General features: G+C 34.6%; 1 protein-coding gene across 2 annotated transcripts in view; it reads right to left on the bottom strand.

Annotated features, from left to right (window-relative positions):
* dgkb (diacylglycerol kinase, beta) overlaps positions 1-20,139 on the bottom strand; it is a 75,602-nt gene extending 55,463 nt beyond the window's left edge. The window contains exons 1-14 of one of the 2 annotated variants that reach the window (XM_051862637.1): positions 19,820-20,139; positions 15,509-15,625; positions 8,477-8,553; positions 8,221-8,241; positions 7,981-8,131; positions 6,761-6,898; positions 6,105-6,154; positions 2,791-2,865; positions 2,573-2,692; positions 2,015-2,132; positions 1,428-1,516; positions 1,038-1,154; positions 695-793; positions 499-597 (exon numbers count right to left, since the gene is read on the bottom strand). In XM_051862637.1, coding sequence (XP_051718597.1) covers positions 499-597; positions 695-793; positions 1,038-1,154; positions 1,428-1,516; positions 2,015-2,132; positions 2,573-2,692; positions 2,791-2,865; positions 6,105-6,154; positions 6,761-6,898; positions 7,981-8,131; positions 8,221-8,241; positions 8,477-8,553; positions 15,509-15,578 — 1,224 coding nt within the window. In that variant the 5' untranslated portion in view covers positions 15,579-15,625; positions 19,820-20,139. The remainder of the gene's footprint in view (positions 1-498; positions 598-694; positions 794-1,037; positions 1,155-1,427; positions 1,517-2,014; positions 2,133-2,572; positions 2,693-2,790; positions 2,866-6,104; positions 6,155-6,760; positions 6,899-7,980; positions 8,132-8,220; positions 8,242-8,476; positions 8,554-15,508; positions 15,626-19,819) is intronic. The other variant, XM_051862638.1, reaches the window with a different exon arrangement.
* Between the last annotated feature and the right edge of the window lie 1,786 nt (positions 20,140-21,925).

The raw sequence follows: 21,925 nt of genomic DNA, 5'->3' as shown, positions 1-21,925 counted from the left end.
AATTTTTTTCAGTTTTACTGGTAGTCCACTGTATGAAGAATTTTTGGGTATAATATGTCACAGTTTACTTTATTTTGCTATCCTCACTTACATAAATGAACTATAGTGTCCTGCACCCATTAGTAAAAATATATAAAAAAATATCAAAAATGTCTGAATAATTTTTGGTTTGACTGTATATATATATTTGCTAAATATATACATGCATGTGTGTGTATTTATACATACATATACACAGTACACACACACATAGTATATAAACACAAACTTTTATTTTGGATGACGATTAATCATGATTAATCGTTTGACAGCACTAATAAACAGCAAAATAAAATGTTTACGATGCAGTACAGCATGTTACCTCAGGACAACTTCACAGACAGCATTAGGGAAGCACAGTTTAACTTCATAGTTTTGTTTGATTCAATCTGCAGGAAATGGACATCCTGCTTTTAGCAACATCCCACTGTACTGTGTGTGCGATAGTGTGTCATTCACCTGTAGCCCCTGTCCATCCACTGATACAGAATTGGTCCTTTGTATTTTCCCCCGGCCTCCTGATTGGCTGGAGTCTTTTCTCAGAGTAGACTGTCTCTCCTGCAGTTAAAGGTCACATGTAAAGGTCTAAAAGAGCTGAGCTTTATATAACCATCGATTCCAAAAATAACACAAGAAAAGAAATAGGAGATATTACCAGTACAACAGGGCATATAGTGTTTGGAGGAAGTATGTGATCTCTCAGCGATCCGCAGTCACATTCGGGTTTGACGTGTGAAGCGCACTTGTTGTGTAGCTGCAAGGACAAGGAGAACATAACTTTAAAACACATCAGATAATTCAACAATATCATTTTACCTACAGACTTATGTTACTGCATAATATGCATAAAACAATATGTATGTCTACTACAAATTGTGTGCAAGATTTACCAAAATAACCTACATGCTTTTAAAAACTTCATTATTCACACATGGTGTTTTTCAGAGCATAAAAACTGTAATAATTATTTGTAATGAGAAAGAAAGTGATAAACTCACAGTAATCTGGCACCAGACACAATGAAGGCCTGTAAGACCCTGGTAACACTTGATGGTTTTGTGACACTTATCACACTTGTTTGGACAGTTTCCCTCAACCCAGAAATGATGCATCATCTATTCAAAAATTATACATTTTGTTATATATTTATATACTGCATAAGAAAGGAAGAAAGAAATACAGACAAACAAAGGAGCATGCGCTTTGATTAAGACTCATCATTGGTGTATTTGGGTCTCTGTTTAAACCAGGTTAATCATGTAATTAGCAATGCTTAGAGAGAGAATTTCTTTCTAATTTCATTAGCTGAAAAGAAGCCCTTGGTCTAAGCCCCGTGAAACATTGGTGATCCAAGCGTGCTGGTTTTTAAACACTACAATTCGACGCACCTCTGTGTTTTTCTTGGATTTGACGTATGTTTTGATGCAGGACGGGGGGGCTCGAGCCACACATCTCTCGTGAACGGTGTACTTACAGACTATGAATCAGACAGACAGAAAATTAATTCACAAAGTATTGTAAAAATGTTTTGATGAATTGTTTCTAGTCTATCATTTTCTATAATTTGTAAAATTGTAATGTGATTTTTATTATATTTGAATATTTATATATTTTGTATAATTGCTTATTTAATATCAAACATATTTTATTGTTTTTTATATATTATTTATTTAAATAATACCTTTTTTACTGAAGTACAACATTTTTTAAAAAGTATAAAAATTATAGTATATATATATATATATATATATATAGTATTTATTATTTCAATTCATTGACTGCAATTGTTTTAAAGATAAGATATTTAATACACTAGCTTATTTATATATCAAAAGAAAGTAATCACATGGTCTTTACTATTTGTCAGTTTGTACTTATAGAAAAAGGCACACAAAATAAATAGATAAATAAATAAATAACAGAATCATCTAGTGATTATTGTAATAAATGTTGTGAGTTGTGGTGCTGAACTAACAGGAACAGCACAGGCCTTGCTTTCCCAATCCAATCAACATATTCAGACACAGGTTACAATATGCAGGTTTACTAAAGTGCTTCAGTCTCCACACATGCTGCCCATCATCCTTCACATTCTGCAAGACAGAGAAAGTGAGAAAGACAAAGATAACAGTGAGAGAATAAGACATCTATGAGGACTTGACAATGACTATACAACTACTGAAAAACTAAAATGACAACAATCACATAAAGGAGAGTCTGGAATCCTACTGGGACAACTCAAAAGTTAAAAGGAATATGTCTTGAAAAGTGCCAATTATGCATCTTTAACAATTTGAAGGTCATGCCAAATATATCAGAGACCAGACCACTAATGCAGCTGTCAAGGCATTTAAAATGAGTGGAGGACTCCATCTAGTGGGCAAGGAGAGTGTAACATCAATTTATCAACACTGATGAATCTTTTCTTCTGGCTTAGATGAATGGATAGATGGACAGACAGATGGACGGATGAACTGACTAGTGGGTAGTCGGACAAACACATATAAATATATACATTTGAATTGGTAATCACATTTTCAAGTCCCAGAAGCACTAGCAGAGGAATGGTGGTCAATCCACCCTGGACCCACTCTTCAAGAGAAACCATCCCATCATGGTCATAGTCAATCTCCTGCATCATTTCCTCCAGAATCTACACCCCACAACCACCAAAAAAAGGTTTGTAATCAGAAAATATGGTCAAATTCTGAACACAATGTCAAAACAGGATCAAGTTCAAGTTAATCTTACCGGCTTCAGTTCTGTGACGTCCCACTCCAGATACTCTGCAACATGCATCATCTGAGAGATAATGTGCTCCAGTTCCTGTTCGAGAGGAGCAAACTTTCTGCATTACACCATTACAACTCTACACAAAGATCTAGGTCGCCATCCAAAAGCACATGAACTCGCATGAGAAGGTACTTCTTTTGAATAAATCATTTCTTTGCGTCTGATAAAAAAGATTGGGGGTAAAGCATTACAAGTAGCGCAAGCTACGTAATCAGATTACTTTTTTCAAGTAACTTAAAAAGTAACACATTACTTTTAAATTTACCACAAAATATCTGAGTTACTTTTTCAAATAAGTAACGCAAGTTATTTTGTTTTCCCATTTATTGACTGACAAATCGGGTGTAGAGGTGTTGTGTGCGCTGTGTGAACGTGATGGTTATTGTAGTTCTAGACTAAATGTGAACATCTCACTTGCACAAAAACTGATTCAGTATTCCTCAAAATGAATAAAAACTGTGAAACGCAAACTCAGAATATTATGGAATCCTGCAATAATTAAATATGCTAAATAACACAAATACACTTTATGTATTTAATCTTACTTTATTAACCAATGTCAGTGATCCAATTCAACCGTACTAATCATTTCTCTTTTGATGTGAAAGGGCTTTTACATTTGCAAAAAATAGAACTTTTTTGTTATTAAAATACAAACAAACAATCCCAGCCCAGGTGAGAAAAAGTTATGCAAAATTAATCCAATATTGTAAAGCATTACTTTTAAAAGTAACTTTCCCCAATACTGGTTTTACATAGTATAAATGTGTGAAGTATGAATGAAATCCAGATGCACATGTACTACATCTGCCTTGCTATCCCTGTCATGTGACCTGCAGCATCACTCGCTTCACTGCCATTCACAAATCCTCTCCTGTGGCCTCGTGGGATGGGTCATTCCTACAGTTTGGTGGATTTTATGTCCCCATGAAATAATACAGTATATTCTACACAAAATATTCATAAACTTTCATGCCATACTTTTATTATTCAAATTTATATATATTTTCCTATACTTTTCAATACAATTGATTGTGATACCTATTTATTTTTTTATTTTTTTATTTTTTTTGTATAAAAACCATTAGATTAGTTTACGTCCCTCAGACTCCAGTCCACCCTGTTACATTGGTGATATTTGCCCATTAAAATCTTAAGTATATGGCCCAAATCACATGACTCACTAGAAATGACATAATTTCCTTGGAGGGAAAGCAACTCCAACAACAAAGAAAGAAGAATCAGTCATAATTTTTCCTCTTTTCCTAATTTTTAGAAGATTTATCTAATAGCGTAAAACATAACACGTCCATCCTGTTGTCAATTTATACTGGACATGAAAATGTTTGTTTCTTTTTAAAAATACATTTTATATATCTATTAAAAAGTAAATTTTCTGCACGTTCTGTCCTAGCTAGAAATTGGCTTTATTAGCTTAAAAAGTCCACCCTGTTACACTGTGTAAAAATGCCATGTAACAGGGTGGACAGACTCCACAGAATGTGAAATCTGAAATATTTGGTCAGAATTATTAGGTTTTACTAGCTTGAGCTTGACCAGTGTGTTTTCATGATAGACAAGACATCATGAAATCCCTCGGACAAGACTAAAAAAAAAGTTAAATTTTATTTTTTTTTTATTCCCCCCACCCCCCCAACAATCCTGCTCAGTCCAAAATCCACCAAACGGTAGGAATGACAAGGATAGTAAAGTGTCTATCAGATGCGGCTTTCAGAAGTAGCAAGACATCCAGATACTTTTCGCCAACTGCTTTATGAGTGCTGTAAATTCAGACATACTACTCTTTTCACATACTGTTTTATTTACTATATAGTATTGAAGTATGTGATTTCAGATGCAGTCTCAGTGTAGGGATGCTCAGTCCTGCTTCATGAGATCTACCTTCTTGCAAAAAGTTTACTCAAACAAACACACCTGAAACAGCTAATCAAGGTCTTTGAGTTCACTCAAAAATTACTGTCTGAAAACAGTAAGGAGCAAAACTGAGCATCCTTTATTGAATGAATGCAAACAGTTCCGCGTTTAACCACTAGGTGGCGTATGCAGGGGTTTAAAAAACACTTAAAGGGTTAGTTCACCCAAAAATGAAAATTCTGTCATTTATTACTCACCCTCATGCTGCTCCACACCCGTAAGACCTTTGTTCATCTTCGGAACACAAATTAAGATATTTTTGTTGAAATCCGATGGCTCAGTGAGGCCTGCATAGCCAGCAATGACATTTCCTCTCTCAAGATCCATTAATGTACTAAAAACATATTTAAATCAGTTCATGTGAGTACAGTGGTTCAATATTAATATTATAAAGCAACGAGAATATTTTTGGTGCGCCAAAAAAACAAAATAACGACTTATATAGTGATGGCCGATTTCAAAACACTGCTTCATGAAGCATCGGACCGTATGAATCTTTTGTGTCGAATCAGTGGTTCGGAGCGCCAAAGTCACGAGATTTCAGCAGTTTGGCGGTTTGACATGCGATCCGAATCATGATTCGACACAAAAGATTCATAACGCTCAGAAGCTTCATGAAGCAGTGTTTTGAAATCAGCCAGTCGTTATTAGTTTTTTTGGCGCACCAAAAATATTCTCGTCGCTTTATAATATTAATATTGAACCACTGTACTCACATGAACTGATTTAAATATGTTTTTAGTACATTAATGGATCTTGAGAGAGGAAATGTCATTGCTGGCTATGGAGGCCTCACTGAGCCATCGGATTTAAACAAAAATGTCTTTTTTTTTTTTTTTTTTGTTGAATATCTTTCATTTGTGTTCCGAAGATGAACGAAGGTCTTACGGGTGTGGAACGGCATGAGGGTGAGTAATAAATGACATTATTTTCATTTTTGGGTGAACTAACCCTTTAACATTCAGTAAAACTGCATTATCGATAAAAGTTGAACTGAATTGAGTTGGATATTGACTATTGTATTCTGCAGAGCTACTTTACAGATGAATCGACTGCTTCATAACTGACAAATTTTGCAACATCAAAACTGTTATTGAACTGAATCACCAGTGAACTGACTCGAGTTGAACAATGACACTACTGTCTTCTGTAAAACTGCTTTACAGCATAACTTTAATTTGGCTCATATTTGATGAAGTTTGCATCATTGATCGTTATTTTCCTGTTTATTACTGTGAAGCTGCTTTGAAACTACCTGTATTGTATAAAGCAAGTTGACTTGACTTTTAATAAAACAATAATAATCTGGAGCGACTGCTGGAAAGATGAAGTCTCACCTTACTGTCTAAAAACCCGTTCCCATCTGTGTCATAAAGCCGAAACATAACTGTGACAGAAACAAAGAGACATGGTTGGAAAAGAGAATTAATTCAAGGATAATCTATGCATCCAAAAGTCATCTAATAGCATGTTTCAATTGCAAATTCTGTATCCTTAAAAATAAAAAGCATATCTATGAAATGAACCTCACAATTCAGCGTGCAATCTCATCTTTTCTACGAGGCATCATAAAGTGGGTGTTGCCATGGAAACCAGCAGCTCAGCCAATGGCAGAAACTCTCAAGAAGTCAATCAAGTTTAGAACAATTTAAACTAGACTAGCACATCACAGACGTCCTTTATGCAAGCCGATTGTTCTTTCTTTCATAACAGTGACTCAGAGGTGCTATCAGCCAGAGGTTATTAGCATCTGAACAGTTTATATCTGTCTGCCCATAGCAACAGGTTTCTGAACTAGCAGCCTATTAGAGATGTGACAAAAGCTGCCAGTAGATGGCAGCACAGCCTCATGTTTTCTCCATTATGGAAACCAGTTGGCAACCACTTATGGACCCAAATGGAAACCCAAGCCAATATAAAGAGCTTCCTCCACATGCAAGCATACTGTAAGTTACTTTAAATAAAAATAGAATGGTATAGTAAGTGATCTTACATTCTAGTTTGTCTTCTGGTCGTCCACCCTCCAGGAGAGAGAGATAGCAGATCATATCCTTCAGCTGGATTGTGCCGAGAGGTTTGGACAAGGTTGTCACCTTTGACGGAGTGCAGTTTCCCTTTATCAGCTTTAGACCTTGTAAAGCACAATCTGATTATGTTTAAAGCACCATGATTTCTGTGTATTTGATGTGTTTTTGTTTTTTTTCTGAGAACTAAAACTAGAAATCCCTGCACTGTAAAAAAGACTTGTTGGTTTAACTTAAAAAAGTAAGATACCTGGTTGACTTAAAATTTTGACTTCACCGAAATTAAAAATTTGAGTTAATACAATGAAGGCGATTGGTTTAATCAACAGAAACTCAAAATATTATGTTATCTGAACCACATTAATTATTGAAGTTTATTTGACAAAAGAAAAAATGTTGTCATAACAAATCATGAAAATATTTTTTTACAGTGTAGATTCTCCATTTTTTTTTCTCCATTTTTTTACACTGAATCTTGCCCTGGTGGTGTTTCTAGAAAATATTGTTGCAGCTCTATTGCTTTTAAGACAAAGTTATACAATTAAAACTGAATAAAAGGAATAAACAAAATATAGCTGCTTTGTGTGCATATATGTGGCCAACATTATTGTTTTTTTATGCTAACGGGTACAATTTTTTTTTAAATGCTTATGCTCAACAAGGCTACATTTATTGGATCAAAAATACATTAAAAAAACAGTAATACTGTGAAATGTTATTACAATTGTTTTCCATTTTAATATACTTTAAAGTATATTTTATTCTTGTGATGGTAAAGCTGAATTTTCAGCATCATTACTTCAATCTTAAGTGTCACATGATCCTTCAGAAATCTGTTGCTCAAGAAACATTTCTTCTTATTATCAGTGTTGCTTAATATGTTTAAGAAAGTACAAAAGAACAACATTATTTGAAACAGAAATCATTTGTAACATTATAAATGTCTTTAGTGTCACTTCTGATCCATTTAATGTGTCCTTTCTGAATAAAAGTATTAATTTCTTAAAATTAACATCATACTGACCCCAAACCTTTGAACGGTATAGTGTAATTTTGACAAGATGTTTCCTCTAAACTAGCTTAGTGGCGGTTTCTTGATTAGATATTACAGTATATTACATTTTTAGTTTTTCTCAAATATGTTTGCATACGTTTGTACAGCCTGTGTGACTGGGAAGATGCAAATTACCCATGATTCTCTGTTTGTCCATCATGGAGGGGCTTGGCTTTGGGTCTTTGTTGCAGAAACTGAGGAAGAGATGCTGACAGAACTCCTCAGCAAGTTCATTCTCCAGGAAGGTCTCCATGAAGAGCTTGAAACCCTCAAAGTCAATTTCCTGCTGAAGGAGATTTCCCCTCTTACTTGGTTAATACTTCATACTAACATAATAACTGCATGATCAGATAAAAATATAAAAAGACAAATTACCTGACTGAAGATTTCTGGCTTCTATGCAGAACAAAATGACAAGCAAGAGGCATCTTCAGTAAATGGACGGCAAGCAATTTTGGAAACCACAATGGTTTCATTACCCAGTCCAAACATCATATAGTTTAATGGTTCTAATATCTGCTTAAATTATATCATCATCATCTTCATAACATTTGCTCCACTATAGCATTCTTAGCTCAGCATGAACACTGCATTATAGTGTGCTTCATGAGAGCATAAAGAGTTGCAATACCTCTTCAGGATTATACTTGGCCAGAATCCCATCTCCATGAAACTCCTGGAGAACATCTTTTAGTTTCTTCGTTGTGTCTGCAACAAAGGAGAAAAAAAGAAGAAGATAATAGTAAAGAAAGTGTTAGGAAATTTAGCTTAAGACATTTAAGGGTCAATGATGTGTTGATGTAGCGCTAAGTTATGCCCAAAAAAAAACAGACAATAGCTTGTATACATCTTTTTTATGATAAACATGTCTGATGGAGGATGAAGGATGAAGATCTTGATATTTTTGGGGGGGATATTGCAAGGTTACACTACCATTCAAAAGTTTGGGATCTATAAGATTTTTAATGCTTTTAAAAGAAGTCTTTTATGCTTACCAAGGCTGCATTTACTTAATCAAAATTACAGTAAAAACTGTTATATAAATATATTAATGTTTTAATTGTTTTCTATTTTAAAATAGAATTTATTCCAGTGATGGCTGAATTTTTAGCATCATTACTCCAGTGTCACATGATCCTTCAGAAATCATTCTAATATGATGATTTGAAGTACCGTAAACTGAATCCTACCAGTTGCAAAAATTGTCTGACTTCTCTTATAAAACAGCATTTTTTCAGTATGAACTCTAAAAATAGAACAATCCAAAACTAATGTTTTATGGCAAACATGTTGAAGATTAGCCGATAGGCTGTCAATTCATTAAACGATAAGCCGTTTTCCTACAAAACCAGTTTATTCAGCATAGAGAAGCCTCTCCTCCAATGACATCCATAAAAAAAAAAACCGTCCTCGGGTCTCCTTCCCTGCGTACCGCTGCGATACTCATTTTTTTGCCTTAAAGCAGCTTTGGTTCCAATCTCTATAGAGTACCTCAGGGATGACGTGTTTTTGTAGGCAAAACCCGGAAGCGAGTTAGCATTTTAGGACTTCCGGTTCCATCGCCCCGAAGTCAATGGGTTTTTTGAATGGGTTTTTGCTAAATCACCTGAAATAAGGTCTGTGGTTAACAAAGCCTCTAAATATGTTCACGTTTTGATCTATGACATAAAACACACCAGTTAAACCTTTATTGTGTCTTAAAAACGGCGGTTGCTAACAAATTGCTAAAAGGGACTACTTCCTTTGGCGGGGACTTTAGACGTCATCATGACAAACAGGACATTTGGACAGCATTTCTCATGAAAAAGTGGATAAGTATTCATACACAGCGCAGATCATAATCAGCGAGCATGTTTTTAAATAAAGTTGTTTTTTAAATAAAGTTTGAGGAAGCTTGGTGGTGGTGACGTTGAGCCGTGACCATGGTGTGCTGTAGTCCGTTTATAGCCTACTGTTAGCTTTTTATATCTGACCACTTTATTTAGGCTTCAAAATGTATAAATGTTGTGTTAACTTGTAAAGATTATCAAAACGCTTAAGTGTCATCAGCCTTTGTTAAACACAGAGCTTATTTTTTGCGATTTTCCAAAAGTCTATGGGAAAAATGCATTGGCTTTCGATCGAGGGAACCCGTGCGCCGCTAACTTCCGGGTTGGCCTACAAAAACATGTCATCCCAGAGGTACTCTATGAAGCCCCTCCTGTGCTCTGATTGGTCGGCTGGACCAGTGTGTTGTGATTGGTCAACCACTTTGAGCGTGTTTTGGAAATGTCAAGCCCCTTACCATAATTTCGTGTTTCAACACACAACTAAAGCCCTGGGTATACTTCATTTTTTTATGCATACGCTAGTGTACGCGCACAGTCGAACACACAGCCTTGCAAAGCATACTTCACTTGACTCGTACGAGTACACAGGCGTTCGATTTTTCAGTTTTGAAAACAATCTCTCGCAACGAGTTACAAACCATGTAAATATATTTGTATTCTTTCATGCTAGAGTTGCACAAATGATGGTACTTTCTAACCTCTTCGTACAAGCTCTCATCTATGTAGGCCACCATTGTCTGTGTAGCTTGCATGTGTTCCAGTCTGTCTGTTTATGCAGTTTTTCTTTGACTACCTTGTGAATCGACGCTCCTAGGGCACGGTTGCCACCTTGTGGATAAACTAATTACTGCACAAAAAAAAAAAAAAATGCGCATGTGCGACCTGCGCGTACAAAGTCCGGTGTTCTGAAATATTTGTCTGAGATTTTCGGTGACACTGGGCGGAGCTTGAGATGGTCCTCACTTGCAGAACACTAGATCCAACTCCTCCCACTTTACATATCCCTAAACCTACTCGACTCCAACCCCTGGATCTCGAGTGTTCTGCAGTGAGGGGCTACTGCGGAGCTTACATGAATATGCACGAGTTTCCTGTTTTGTGTTAAAACGACTCTGAAAATGTTAGTGCACGCTCTTCGGCTTACATTAAAGGTAATTAGCGTTTCTAACTGTTATTGATGCACAATATTTTATATATAAGCTATATTATGTTATATCGTGTCATGTGTTAGCTATGTTTGATATGAACACAGCCAATGATTTGCCAGAGGTGTCATTAGGATTTGCTAAACGAGCCAATAGCGTTTTAAGTAGCCTTTTTTTGTTGTTTCTGTTTTACCTTAAGTCTTTAATGCATATAGTTGTAAAAGTTTGCCGAAATGTATGGTAGCATAATAATATTAATTGTAAACTCCTGTGCTGAAGGCAGCAGTAAACTTTCCTAGTTTGCAGAAGCACTTCTAATCTGGGTAGACTTAAATATCTAGTGTTATATATGTTATGTTTCCAAAATTGCACACATGCATGAAAACATGTTAATGTACTTTAAATATAGTTTAATGATTATCCAAATAGGCCATGATGAATTATGCATGTAATAACTAATATAATGTCTATAGCTAATATAACCTTGATTCGTTCCCAAATATGATGACTTTTGCCAATAAATATCCCTGTACCCCAGACAAAGCAGACACTTTATTTTTTCACTTTTTCACAGTGTATTAAACATTTTCATAATACAGGTTTGTAGTAATTTTATTATATATTTTAGATCGAATGTGTCAGTAGCAAAGGCTGGTATCACTGGGGTCATATGAGCAGACCAAACTTTCATTTGTCTGGGATCCCAAGACCCTGTGTAAAGTGTGTTAATGTGTGTTTAAATACAAGTGTTTTTGCTAATTATATATATTTCATGACTTCTCCTCGTTTGTGAATAAAATTTCAACACAGAATCAGTTGCTCTTTTTTATTCAAAATGAAACTACTCTCATTATTTACTTTCATCTTTAATATTACAGATATGCAAATTACTACATGGTCTATTATTTTAGCTGCTAAATAAACATAATTAAAATTTAAACATTTTAATTGTTACAGAAAGCTTGTAGAACAGAACTAAAACATTTCATTGTGAATGTACTGCAGGTTTGATCATTTCACAACTTAGTTCCATATAGTTTCATATCACCACTGTGTTAAACTGAATCCTGATTCACAGTGCATCATGTTTTTTCCACATTAAAATGTTTTGTCAATGAAATGCATCATTTTGTGGGAAAAAAGATTGAGAATGTTTCCTAATAATATGAAAAAAATAACACTTCACATTAGGATTTAATAAAGTCCCTTTGAAAATTATTTACCAACTGAGCAAGCAATTAAGAAATGACAGAACAATCACAGCAGTGTGTATGTCTGATTATCCACATAACAATAATAATCCTCATACTTTTGACAATTATGTCTTCTCCATATAAATATTTGTAAACATAAACAGTTATTAATAAAAAAGAATCTTAAATTCATTCGATGCAGAAACACAATCACGTTACCGAAAACGGTTCTGTGATCCAAGGACAGTGCACTAAAATTTTCAGTGGCGCTTTAACACAAAACAGGAAACTCGTGAATATTCATGTAAGCTCCGCCCAGTGTCACCGAAAATCTCAGACACTGAATATTTCAGAACACCGGCGGTGCACATACAGTACGCACGTACTCTTCTGATGACGAAATTCTTGTCACGCGCACTGTACGCTGACCCATGCTTACGCGTAAAAAGTGAAGTATATACTTTGGGCTTTACACAACTCAACTTTTTGAGTATGCTTTTTGAGCAAGAATTCTTTAAAGGGTTAGTTCACCCAAAAATGAAATGTCAGTCATTAATTACTCACCCTCATGTCATTCCACACCCATAAGATGTTCATCTTCGGAACACAAATTAAGATATTTTTGATGAACAGAACGCAACATAATTACCATCATTCAAGGTCCAGAAAGGTATTAAAGACATTGTTTCAATAGTCAATGTGACTACAGTGGTTCAACCTTAATGTTATGAAGCGACGAGAATACGCAAAAACAAAACAAAAATAACAACTTTATTCAAAATGGAAGAGCTGAACTGCATTGACTGCGTCAAATGCATACGAGTCTGGCAGGGTAGAGAAGAAATTGTTGAATAAAGTCGTTATTTTTGTTTAGTTTTTGCGCACAAAGTATTCTAGTCACATTGACTATTTTAAAGGGTTAGTTCACCCAAAAATGAAAATTCTGTCATTAATTACTCACCCTCGTGCCGTTTTACACCCGTAAGACCTTCGTTGATCTTCAGAACACAAACTGAGATATTTTTGTTCAAATCCGATGGCTCTGTGAGGCCTACATAGGGAGCAATGACATTTCCTCTCTCAAGATCCATAAAGGTACTAAAAACATATTTAAATCAGTTCATGTGAGTACAGTGGTTCAATATTAATATTATAAAGCAACGAGAATATTTTTGGTGCGCCAAAAAAAACAAAATAACGACTTATTTATTGATGGCCGATTTCAAAACACTGCTTCAGAGCGTTATGAATCAGCGTATCGAATCATGATTCAGATCGTGTGTCGAACCGCCAAACTGCTGAAATCACGTGACTTTGGTGCTCCAAACCGCTGATTCGACACGCTGATTCATTACGCTCCGAAGCTTCAGGAAGCAGTGTTTTGAAATCGGCCATCACTAAATAATTCGTTATTTTGTTTTTTTTGGCGCACCAAAAATATTCTCGTCGCTTTATAATATTAATATTGAACCACTGTACTCACATGAACTGATTTAAATATGTTTTTAGTACATTAATGGATCTTGAGAGAGGAAATGTCATTGCTCCCCTATGTAGGCCTCACTGAGCCATCGGATTTAAACAAAAATATCTAAATTTGCGTTCCGAAGATTAATGAAGGTCTTACGGGTGTAAAACGGCATGAGGGTGAGTAATAAATGACAGAATTTTCATTTTTGGGTGAACTAACCCTTTTAACTATGTCTTTAGTACTTTTCTGGACCTTGAATGATGGTAATTATGTTGCGTTCTGTTCATCAAAAATATCTTAATTTGTGTTCTGAAGATGAACATCTTATGGGTGTGAAACGACATGAGGGTGAGTAATTAATGACAGAATTGTCATTTTTGGGGTGAACTAACCCTTTAAATGAGGAATATTGTGACAATGTTCCTGGAAGAAAACTCAAGACTACAATCAATCAAGGCATTTCAGGGAGTTCAGAAACTCTCTTTGTAGTGGACTTTGTGCTTTGTAAATTTTCAAAAAAATAAATAAAATAAATGAATCAAACAGCAACACACTAAAGAAACCTGAAAATGTAAAAAAGCATAATAAGACCCCTTTAAAACAGCACGGATTCACCAGAGTGCATCTTTGAGGAGATCAGATTGTCTCTATCAATGAGTCTGATGATGGTAAAGCTCACGACTATCAAATAGCAGACATTCAGCTGCAGAGGGACATATCCCTCCTTCCTCTTCACTAATGTTCACTAATGACCCATATTGTCGTACTGCATGCTAGCCAATCAGAATGAGAGAAGCCCTGGCCTGGCACAGGAAACAGCGGGTTCTGGGGGCATCAATTATTCAGATTACTCAATTAAATGCAGACAATCTCTGTTCTCTGCATATGTAATGAAAGATCCTCTGTTTGACAGTTGATTTGTTATGTATGAATGCAGGTTTTGGAGTAATTAAATGACACAAATCTGTAGCTTGATCTTTATGTGGTTGGTTTTCGAATTGGTCAATCGATCCTTTATTATTGTTATGTCAAGCAGATTCTTGCTACTAAAATGGTCTAAGAATAGTTTTATCTCTTTATCTTAATGGTAAATATAATACATAATGGATGGAAAATTGTCTACTTTGACAGCAAACACAGGGCTTTACTAACCGTTTCCTCCAAAAAGAGATTATAGATGACACTTCGGTCAGACTGACTCCCACCACAGCATTAGCACTCAAAGGAATCAACGTTCATCATTGATGGATTATGTATTTAGGGGAATTAATAACTGTCAGTCAGAATTTTCTCTCCCATCATAGTCTGGTAGCGATTGGATTAGACTGAAGTCTTAACCTTAAGCTCCAGACAGGAAATGACATTTCCTTAAGTGACACATGCACAAATGGTGTTAAATGGTTCGATTTGTATTCCTGTGAACTGGCAGCCTGTCAGGGTGTCTCCGCAAGGATATTTAGAGGATGGAGATGCTCTTTGGAGATACTGAAGAATAAACCATGAATGATGAATTGAATTGATATAGTACACTGCAAAAAATGATTTTCTTACTTAATTATTTTCTTTTCTTAATTATTTTTGTCTTGTTTTTCAGAACAAATATCTAAACATTTTTAAACCAAGATACATTTACTTGAGAAGAAAAATGACTTAAGATATTAAGTCTTGCTTACTGAAAAATTGAGTTTAAAATCAAATTAAGTCAGTTTATGCTTAAAACAAGAAAAAATATCGGCCATTGGGGTCAGAAAAAGGGAAAACGATAACTTTTCAGACTCTATTGGCAGATATTATTTCTTGTTTTAAGCATAAACTCACTTTATTTTGATCATTTTTTCAGTATAAGACTTAATATCTTAAGAAATTTTGCTTCTCAATTAAATGTATCTTGATTAAAAAGTAGTTTTTATGTTCTTAAGTAAACATATAACTGAATTGAACTATAAATAATGCATTGATAAACAAACATTGGACAAATTTGGTTTTAAACTAACCACCTGAAGAATTACAAAATAAAGGCCTTACATTGTGCATAGTCTTGAAGAAGAGAGAATTCGTTTGGGCTCAAAGTGACCCACTTTTCTTCATAAGACATGCTGCCCAGTGTTTCTCTGCCTCTGTTTACATTCACCAGCTCAGCCTCTGAGGAGAGAATGAGAAAACTGTCAGTCATCATTTTTACAAAATTGATCATTACAGTATGTAATATGTTACTCAAGCACATACCTTCAAGGTAAAATATATTGTGTAATATAGTCTAGAATTATTTATCATTTCACGTTTATGTGAAAAGCAGTTTTTGGGATTCTGTCCTTGGTACCGGTCAACACAGAACAACAAGAATAGTTTATGTGTCACACGTGCCGACAAATAATCAAATGTGTAACATCATGCCAGTCAATACTGAAGTCAAAGTTAGACTGGACCTCAGTGACAGGCATTGATTGATGTGAAGCACTCCTCTATACTGTGAAAGCACGACTGGGTCCCAATAGTATTAGAGAAGTACTGTATGCAACTGTTCAAAAGTTTGGGGTCAGAAAAAAAAAGGCTGCAATGATTTGATCAAAAACACACTAAAAACAATATTATTGTTAAATGTTATTACAATTTAAAATAACTGTTTTCTCTTTTAATATGTAATTTATTCCTGTGATGGTAAAGCTGAATTTTCAGCATCATTATTCCAGTCTTCATTGTCACATGATCCTTCAGAAATCATAATAATATGCTGATTTGCTGCTTAAGAAACACTTATTATTATTATCAATGTTGAAAACAGTTGCGCTGCTTAATATTTTTTTGTGGAAATTGTGATGCATTTTTTTTTTCAGGATTATTGGATAAATAGAAAGTTAAAGCTGCAGTCTGTAATTTTGCCTCTTTGTCGCCACCTCTGTTTGAAACCTGCAATTGCAGTTATTTGTGGAATTATCATCTTTATGTTAGTTGTGCATCGGCACGGCTCCTCAGCATGGATGAATCTAAAGTTTGCTGTCAGTCACCACATCGGTGTGGATACTGTACTTCGGAATCACAGATTGTAGTCTTGAATTATGACCAAAGTTAGAATTTTCACCACAAAATGTCTGAATAAGTAAGTAACGTGTCTGCCACTTTTGTTCTGACTGAGGGAAAAAAAACATTACAGTAAATCACGCTGCCAATGGTGATTAAATCTAATGATTGCTTAGCTCGGATCACGCCAAACTGTGCAAATTATTATTATTGTTATACTTTGTTCTCAAATTGTTAATGTTAACAATATCAGTATTGCATGACTGTGTATTTAGTGTGTATTAGCATTACCTGTAGATTTCAATTTCTGTACAGTCTAATCGCTAACATTAATTTGTCATACCATACAATCCACCATCAAAATAAGTTGAATTATTGCAGCTGCTGTGAGAAAAGGCTATAAAATGATCCACCTCACATGCCATATAGCCTTCTAGCTGTGACTCCTTCTTCATGTATACAGATGTGACGCAAAGACAAACAGCAACATGCTCGAATTTCCCGCGGAAACCCACCAGCACCGATTTTATTTTAAAACATTATTACAAGCTTACTGTTGTGAATCGGGCTAAGGTAAGAAGCAGTGCTGGGTGTAACGCGTTACTGTAATTAAATTACTTATCCACTGAAAAAGTAAAGTAAGGGATTACTGTTCATTTTTAGGTCATTTAATTACAGTTACTTATAATGTACTTGCGTTACATACTGTAAATTAGTTCAACAGTTCTGTTTAAATCAATATTGAATTTAAAATCTAAATTTGTCATCTAAAGGTAAAAGTGAACACTGCCTCTTTAAAATCGTTAGCTGTAGTGATTTGCGCGTGAGTTCATAACTTCGAACCAGTTGGCTGCGTAGTCGCTGTCTGAAGATGTCGGCAGAAGCGAGTGGCTGTTTTGCAGAATGGAAATAATCCAATTACTTCACTTTTTTGACACAGGTAGGCAAGAACATTACGGTAAAATGTAAACTATGTCCTAGAGAGAAAAAACTGTGCGCGCTCTCTGAGAGACGGTCTTCAGTCAGCGCGCTCTCAACCAAAGCGCACACACATATTTGCCTCTTGCGAGTGTCAAATTTTCGCGGTTTATTACACATAAACGTTCAAATACACACACAGTTATGTCAAAATGCCCGTCTTGGCGTATATTCGCGTTGGTTATGTGAATGTGAACAGCATGTGTAACAGCATATTGTCTCCGTCCATTAGTGACAGCAGTGTCTACTGTCTACTATTGGCTGTCTGTATTATAAATGATAATCAAACAACAAAAGAAAAACTTTAATAAGGATTAATCTATATTTAATTTATACAGTTATGACTATGCAGAGTTATTTTATATTTGATTATTTAATTTCTGTGGTATTTTTACTTACTACTATTAGACCTACCTGAAAAAATATAAAGCATTGTTTTATTTTTATTTTTACCGTGGTATCGACTTTGGTATCGAGTATTGTGCACTTTTGGTGGTATCAGTATCGACTAGATTTTTGGTATAGTGACATCCCTATTTGTTACTAAAAAATTAAGTATTATAGTATGTTTTAATGAAACTAAAATGTTTTAAAAAGCTATAAAAGGCTAAACTATTCAATGTTTGACTCATATTTAAATTATTAAAAGAGTTTCATTTCTATTGTCTATCCGGTCAAGGTTTATAGGGATTTTAAGAATTAATTAGTAACGAGTTAAATTACTTGAGTAATTAAATTACTTTTCAGACAGAGTAATTAGGAAAGTATTTTAAATACAATATTGATGATGTAATTAGTAATTAGTAATTAGTTACTTACCCAACACTGGTAAGGAGATAGTTTTGAACACTGGCTAGTTATGTACGTGCTCAAAAATTGATTTTGGATCATTTTTAACCAAAAAAAGTTACAGACTGCAGCTTTGAAAAAAAAAAAAAAAACAGCATTTATTTGAAATATAAATCTTCTGTAACATTATAAATGTCTTTACAGTCACTTTTGATCAATTTAATGTGTCCTTACTGAATGAATGTCCTTACTTACTTAATTTATTTAAAAAATAAAAATCGTCCTGACCCCAAACTTTTGAACAGTAGTGTACATAATTCTAAAAAACTAAAAATTAAATCAAATCAGAAACATTTTTAGCTAAACATCCAACGTAGATATTTGTGGGTTACCCCATAAAAAACAAAAAAAAAAAAAAAACTAGTTACAAGTGAGTGAGATATGGGTTTATATCTCATGAAAATTAATCATGTTTTTACTGTAGTAACATCTGTATAATCTGATATTTTGAACTGGAAATATTGTAGATTTCAACCCAATCTATTAAGAGGGAAAGTACAGAAAGGATGCACTGATAAGACAATAACTGTTATGACTGATAACCGATAAATTGCCTATATTAAAATTCTAGATTATTTTCTCCAAATAAATGATAAATAAAACAGTATTGATCAATTTAAATGCTTCATGTAAATTCAGGCATCACAACATTGTACTGTAGGAAAAATGGATATTCATTTAAGATTTGTTATTATTGTTATTATTATAGTGTTAAAAATGTGTTAGATAATGGCGAAGATAACCTAAATGTAAAAGCAGAGGAAATGAGAATGCACATTTAAATATACAATATCGACCCATGGTGATAAAGTAAAAAAAAAAAAAAGTCTCATATCATAGTTTTATAAACCATGTGTGCCCTGACGTAACCAGTTTTACCTGTTGTTATTATGGTTTCGCAACAAAAAGCACATTTAAACATTTAGGCCTACTGTGCAAAAACATTTATACATGTTCGAGATGACTATTGTCACAAGAAAAACAAGAAGTTTAAATAAAATGAAATCATGCACTCATCCATTCCTGAAGGAAAACTCTACAACTCAATTCCACATCCTGTCATGACTTCCTGTGACAAGAGTAGGAAGTGCCTGGAGCAATTGTCTTTTCTGAAAGATAATCTTTATTTATGAATGAGAAGAGTTTGTTTTGGTTTCTTGACATGACAAGCACTTTTAGTGTAACCTCAGGGTACGAAAAATGGATAATCTTGGCCTCGTCTTGGCCTTAACCCACATTGAAAAAGGCTTTTATTCCCACAAGCTAGGCTCACAAAGTGACAAATTATAATGGCATAAAATAATCACAAGTATACAAAACATTACATACAACAATGTATATTCAACCCTTCCACCATTAGTCATATCAACAACCCTGGAATAAAGCAATGCAAATACAGTCAAGAGCTCCATCATGATGTCACTGGTAACGGATGGAACACAATTCCCTCTTTCCCACAAACACAAGTGCACAATGCGGAGTTCCACTCACCTGATGCTTCTCAAAGTCAACAGCAGCGATCCGGCAGGCATGTTATGTCTGTTCCTGCATCATCCGGAGTGGACGTCACCTGCGAGAATCCCTCTCTCTTCTAAGAGAAGCACTGTGTTTGTATCTATGAGGAAATGAGCATGAGAGAGGAGCGCTGGAGAGAGGGAGAGCCATCTACTCATCTGCAACAATCAGTTCTCGTGCCTCTGCTCGCATCACACACTCCCCCTCCCTTCCTCTTTTTCCCCTTGATCTCTCCATCTTGCCATTTAGCAGGCAGTGGATCTAGGATGTGATAGTGGAAGGGTGCTGCACATTAATATGCAGTCTTATGAGGGTGAGTTGGGTTGAGGATGTCTATCTTTACTGACTTACTGTTGAGAGTCTCATCCAACTCAGGGACCCCCTACTATGAAAAAGTTGTGTTATATTGTGTATTAACTTTCATAATAACATCAACAAACATTAATAAATGACGCTAGATTTTGCAGTTTAACATACTTTGTCATGTTTTGAGTTTGCTGTGCTACTGTGTTGTTAGACAGAAAGTAATTAAAAGGGTCTAAAGGGGATTATGATTCCACTTTTTTAACTTTAGTTAGTGTGTAATGTTGCTGTTTGAGCATAAACAACATTTGCAATGTTACAACGCTCAAAGTTTAATGCAAAGGGAGATATTTTCTTTTACAGAAATCGCGTTTTAAGGACTACAACAAACGGCTGGTAGGGACTACAACAATGTAAGGCTGAACACCGTTACTGACAATCCTCTTTTTGGCTGTGTGAGATTCTCCAGCTTTGTTGTTGTTGAGAAACCGAAGCACGAGCTGTTAAAGCTCCGCCCTCTTCTGGAAAGGGGGCCGGGAGCAGAAGCTCATTTACATTTAAAGGGACACACACAAAAACAGTGTGTTTTTGCTTGCACCCAAATAGGGGCAAATTTGACAAGCTATAATAAATGATCTGTGGGGTATTTTGAGCTGAAACTTCACAGACTTATATTACATCTTGTGAAAGGGGCATTATAGGTCCCCTTTAACATGTTTAATCATGACTCTGAAGAAGATGTTTTTTTTTTGTTTGTTTTTTAGAAATATGTAAAAACTTTTTTTAATATTTGTTTAATATTTTCAAATATTATTATTTTTTTTAATTAAAAAATGGTAGAACAAATTAGCCACATTTAGAAACATGCAGAATATTTTTGGAAATGTTTTAAAATATTTCTGAATAATAATTTTCTAATTTTTTTTTTTTTTTTTTTTTTTTTGGAAAAATCTGTAGAACAACTCAAATTTACAAATATTCAGATAAAATTTTTGTTGAATACTTGAATACTTTGGAATATTTTTCAAAGAATATATTTCTTGAATAAAAAAAAAATGGTAGAACAAATTAACCATACTTAGAAACATGAAGAATATTTTTTAAAAATATTTTTGAATATCAAAAAAATCTGTAGCACAAATTACCAATTAGAAATATGCAGAATATTTTTTAATTGTTTAAAATGTTTTTCAGTATTTTTCAAAACTGCTAAATTTTAAGCAGCCAATGATTCTTCAGAATTTCAGAATATCATTATAATATGTCGATTTGGTGCTCAAGAAACATTTCTTATTATTATCAATATTGAAAACTGCTGTTGTGCTGCTTAATATTTACCATGATACATTTTTCTGGATTCTTTACATGTACATTGGACATACATGTGCATATATATATACATACATACATATATACATGCATATATATGCAACTGAACATACACATTAAGAGCGTTGATATCTACAATATTACAATGTCAGAAAAGTACTTTTAGAGGTAAAACAGCTTGTCACTGGGGCGGTATCCTCAACGTTACACCTAGCTAAAGTCTGCATGTTAGTATCTTCAGGTACTAACCCTTTGTGTAGGGCTAAACCTGGATGTTATTCACGGGAAAGCTGGTCCATCCATTTTGTTAGAGGAAAGAGGATTCATGAGCCGCTTTCTGAGCTTTTCCAAGCTTTCTGAATCCCCTCTATTTACCTGAATAACTCCAACCACATCTGTCATATAACTGAAATTATATTCTGTAATCATTTACTGTGGATATATTTTGAG

Source organism: Ctenopharyngodon idella, chromosome 15 (genome assembly GCF_019924925.1).
Source record: "Ctenopharyngodon idella isolate HZGC_01 chromosome 15, HZGC01, whole genome shotgun sequence".
Taxonomy (NCBI): domain Eukaryota; kingdom Metazoa; phylum Chordata; class Actinopteri; order Cypriniformes; family Xenocyprididae; genus Ctenopharyngodon; species Ctenopharyngodon idella.
This window is presented reverse-complemented; position numbering and strand designations above follow the sequence as displayed.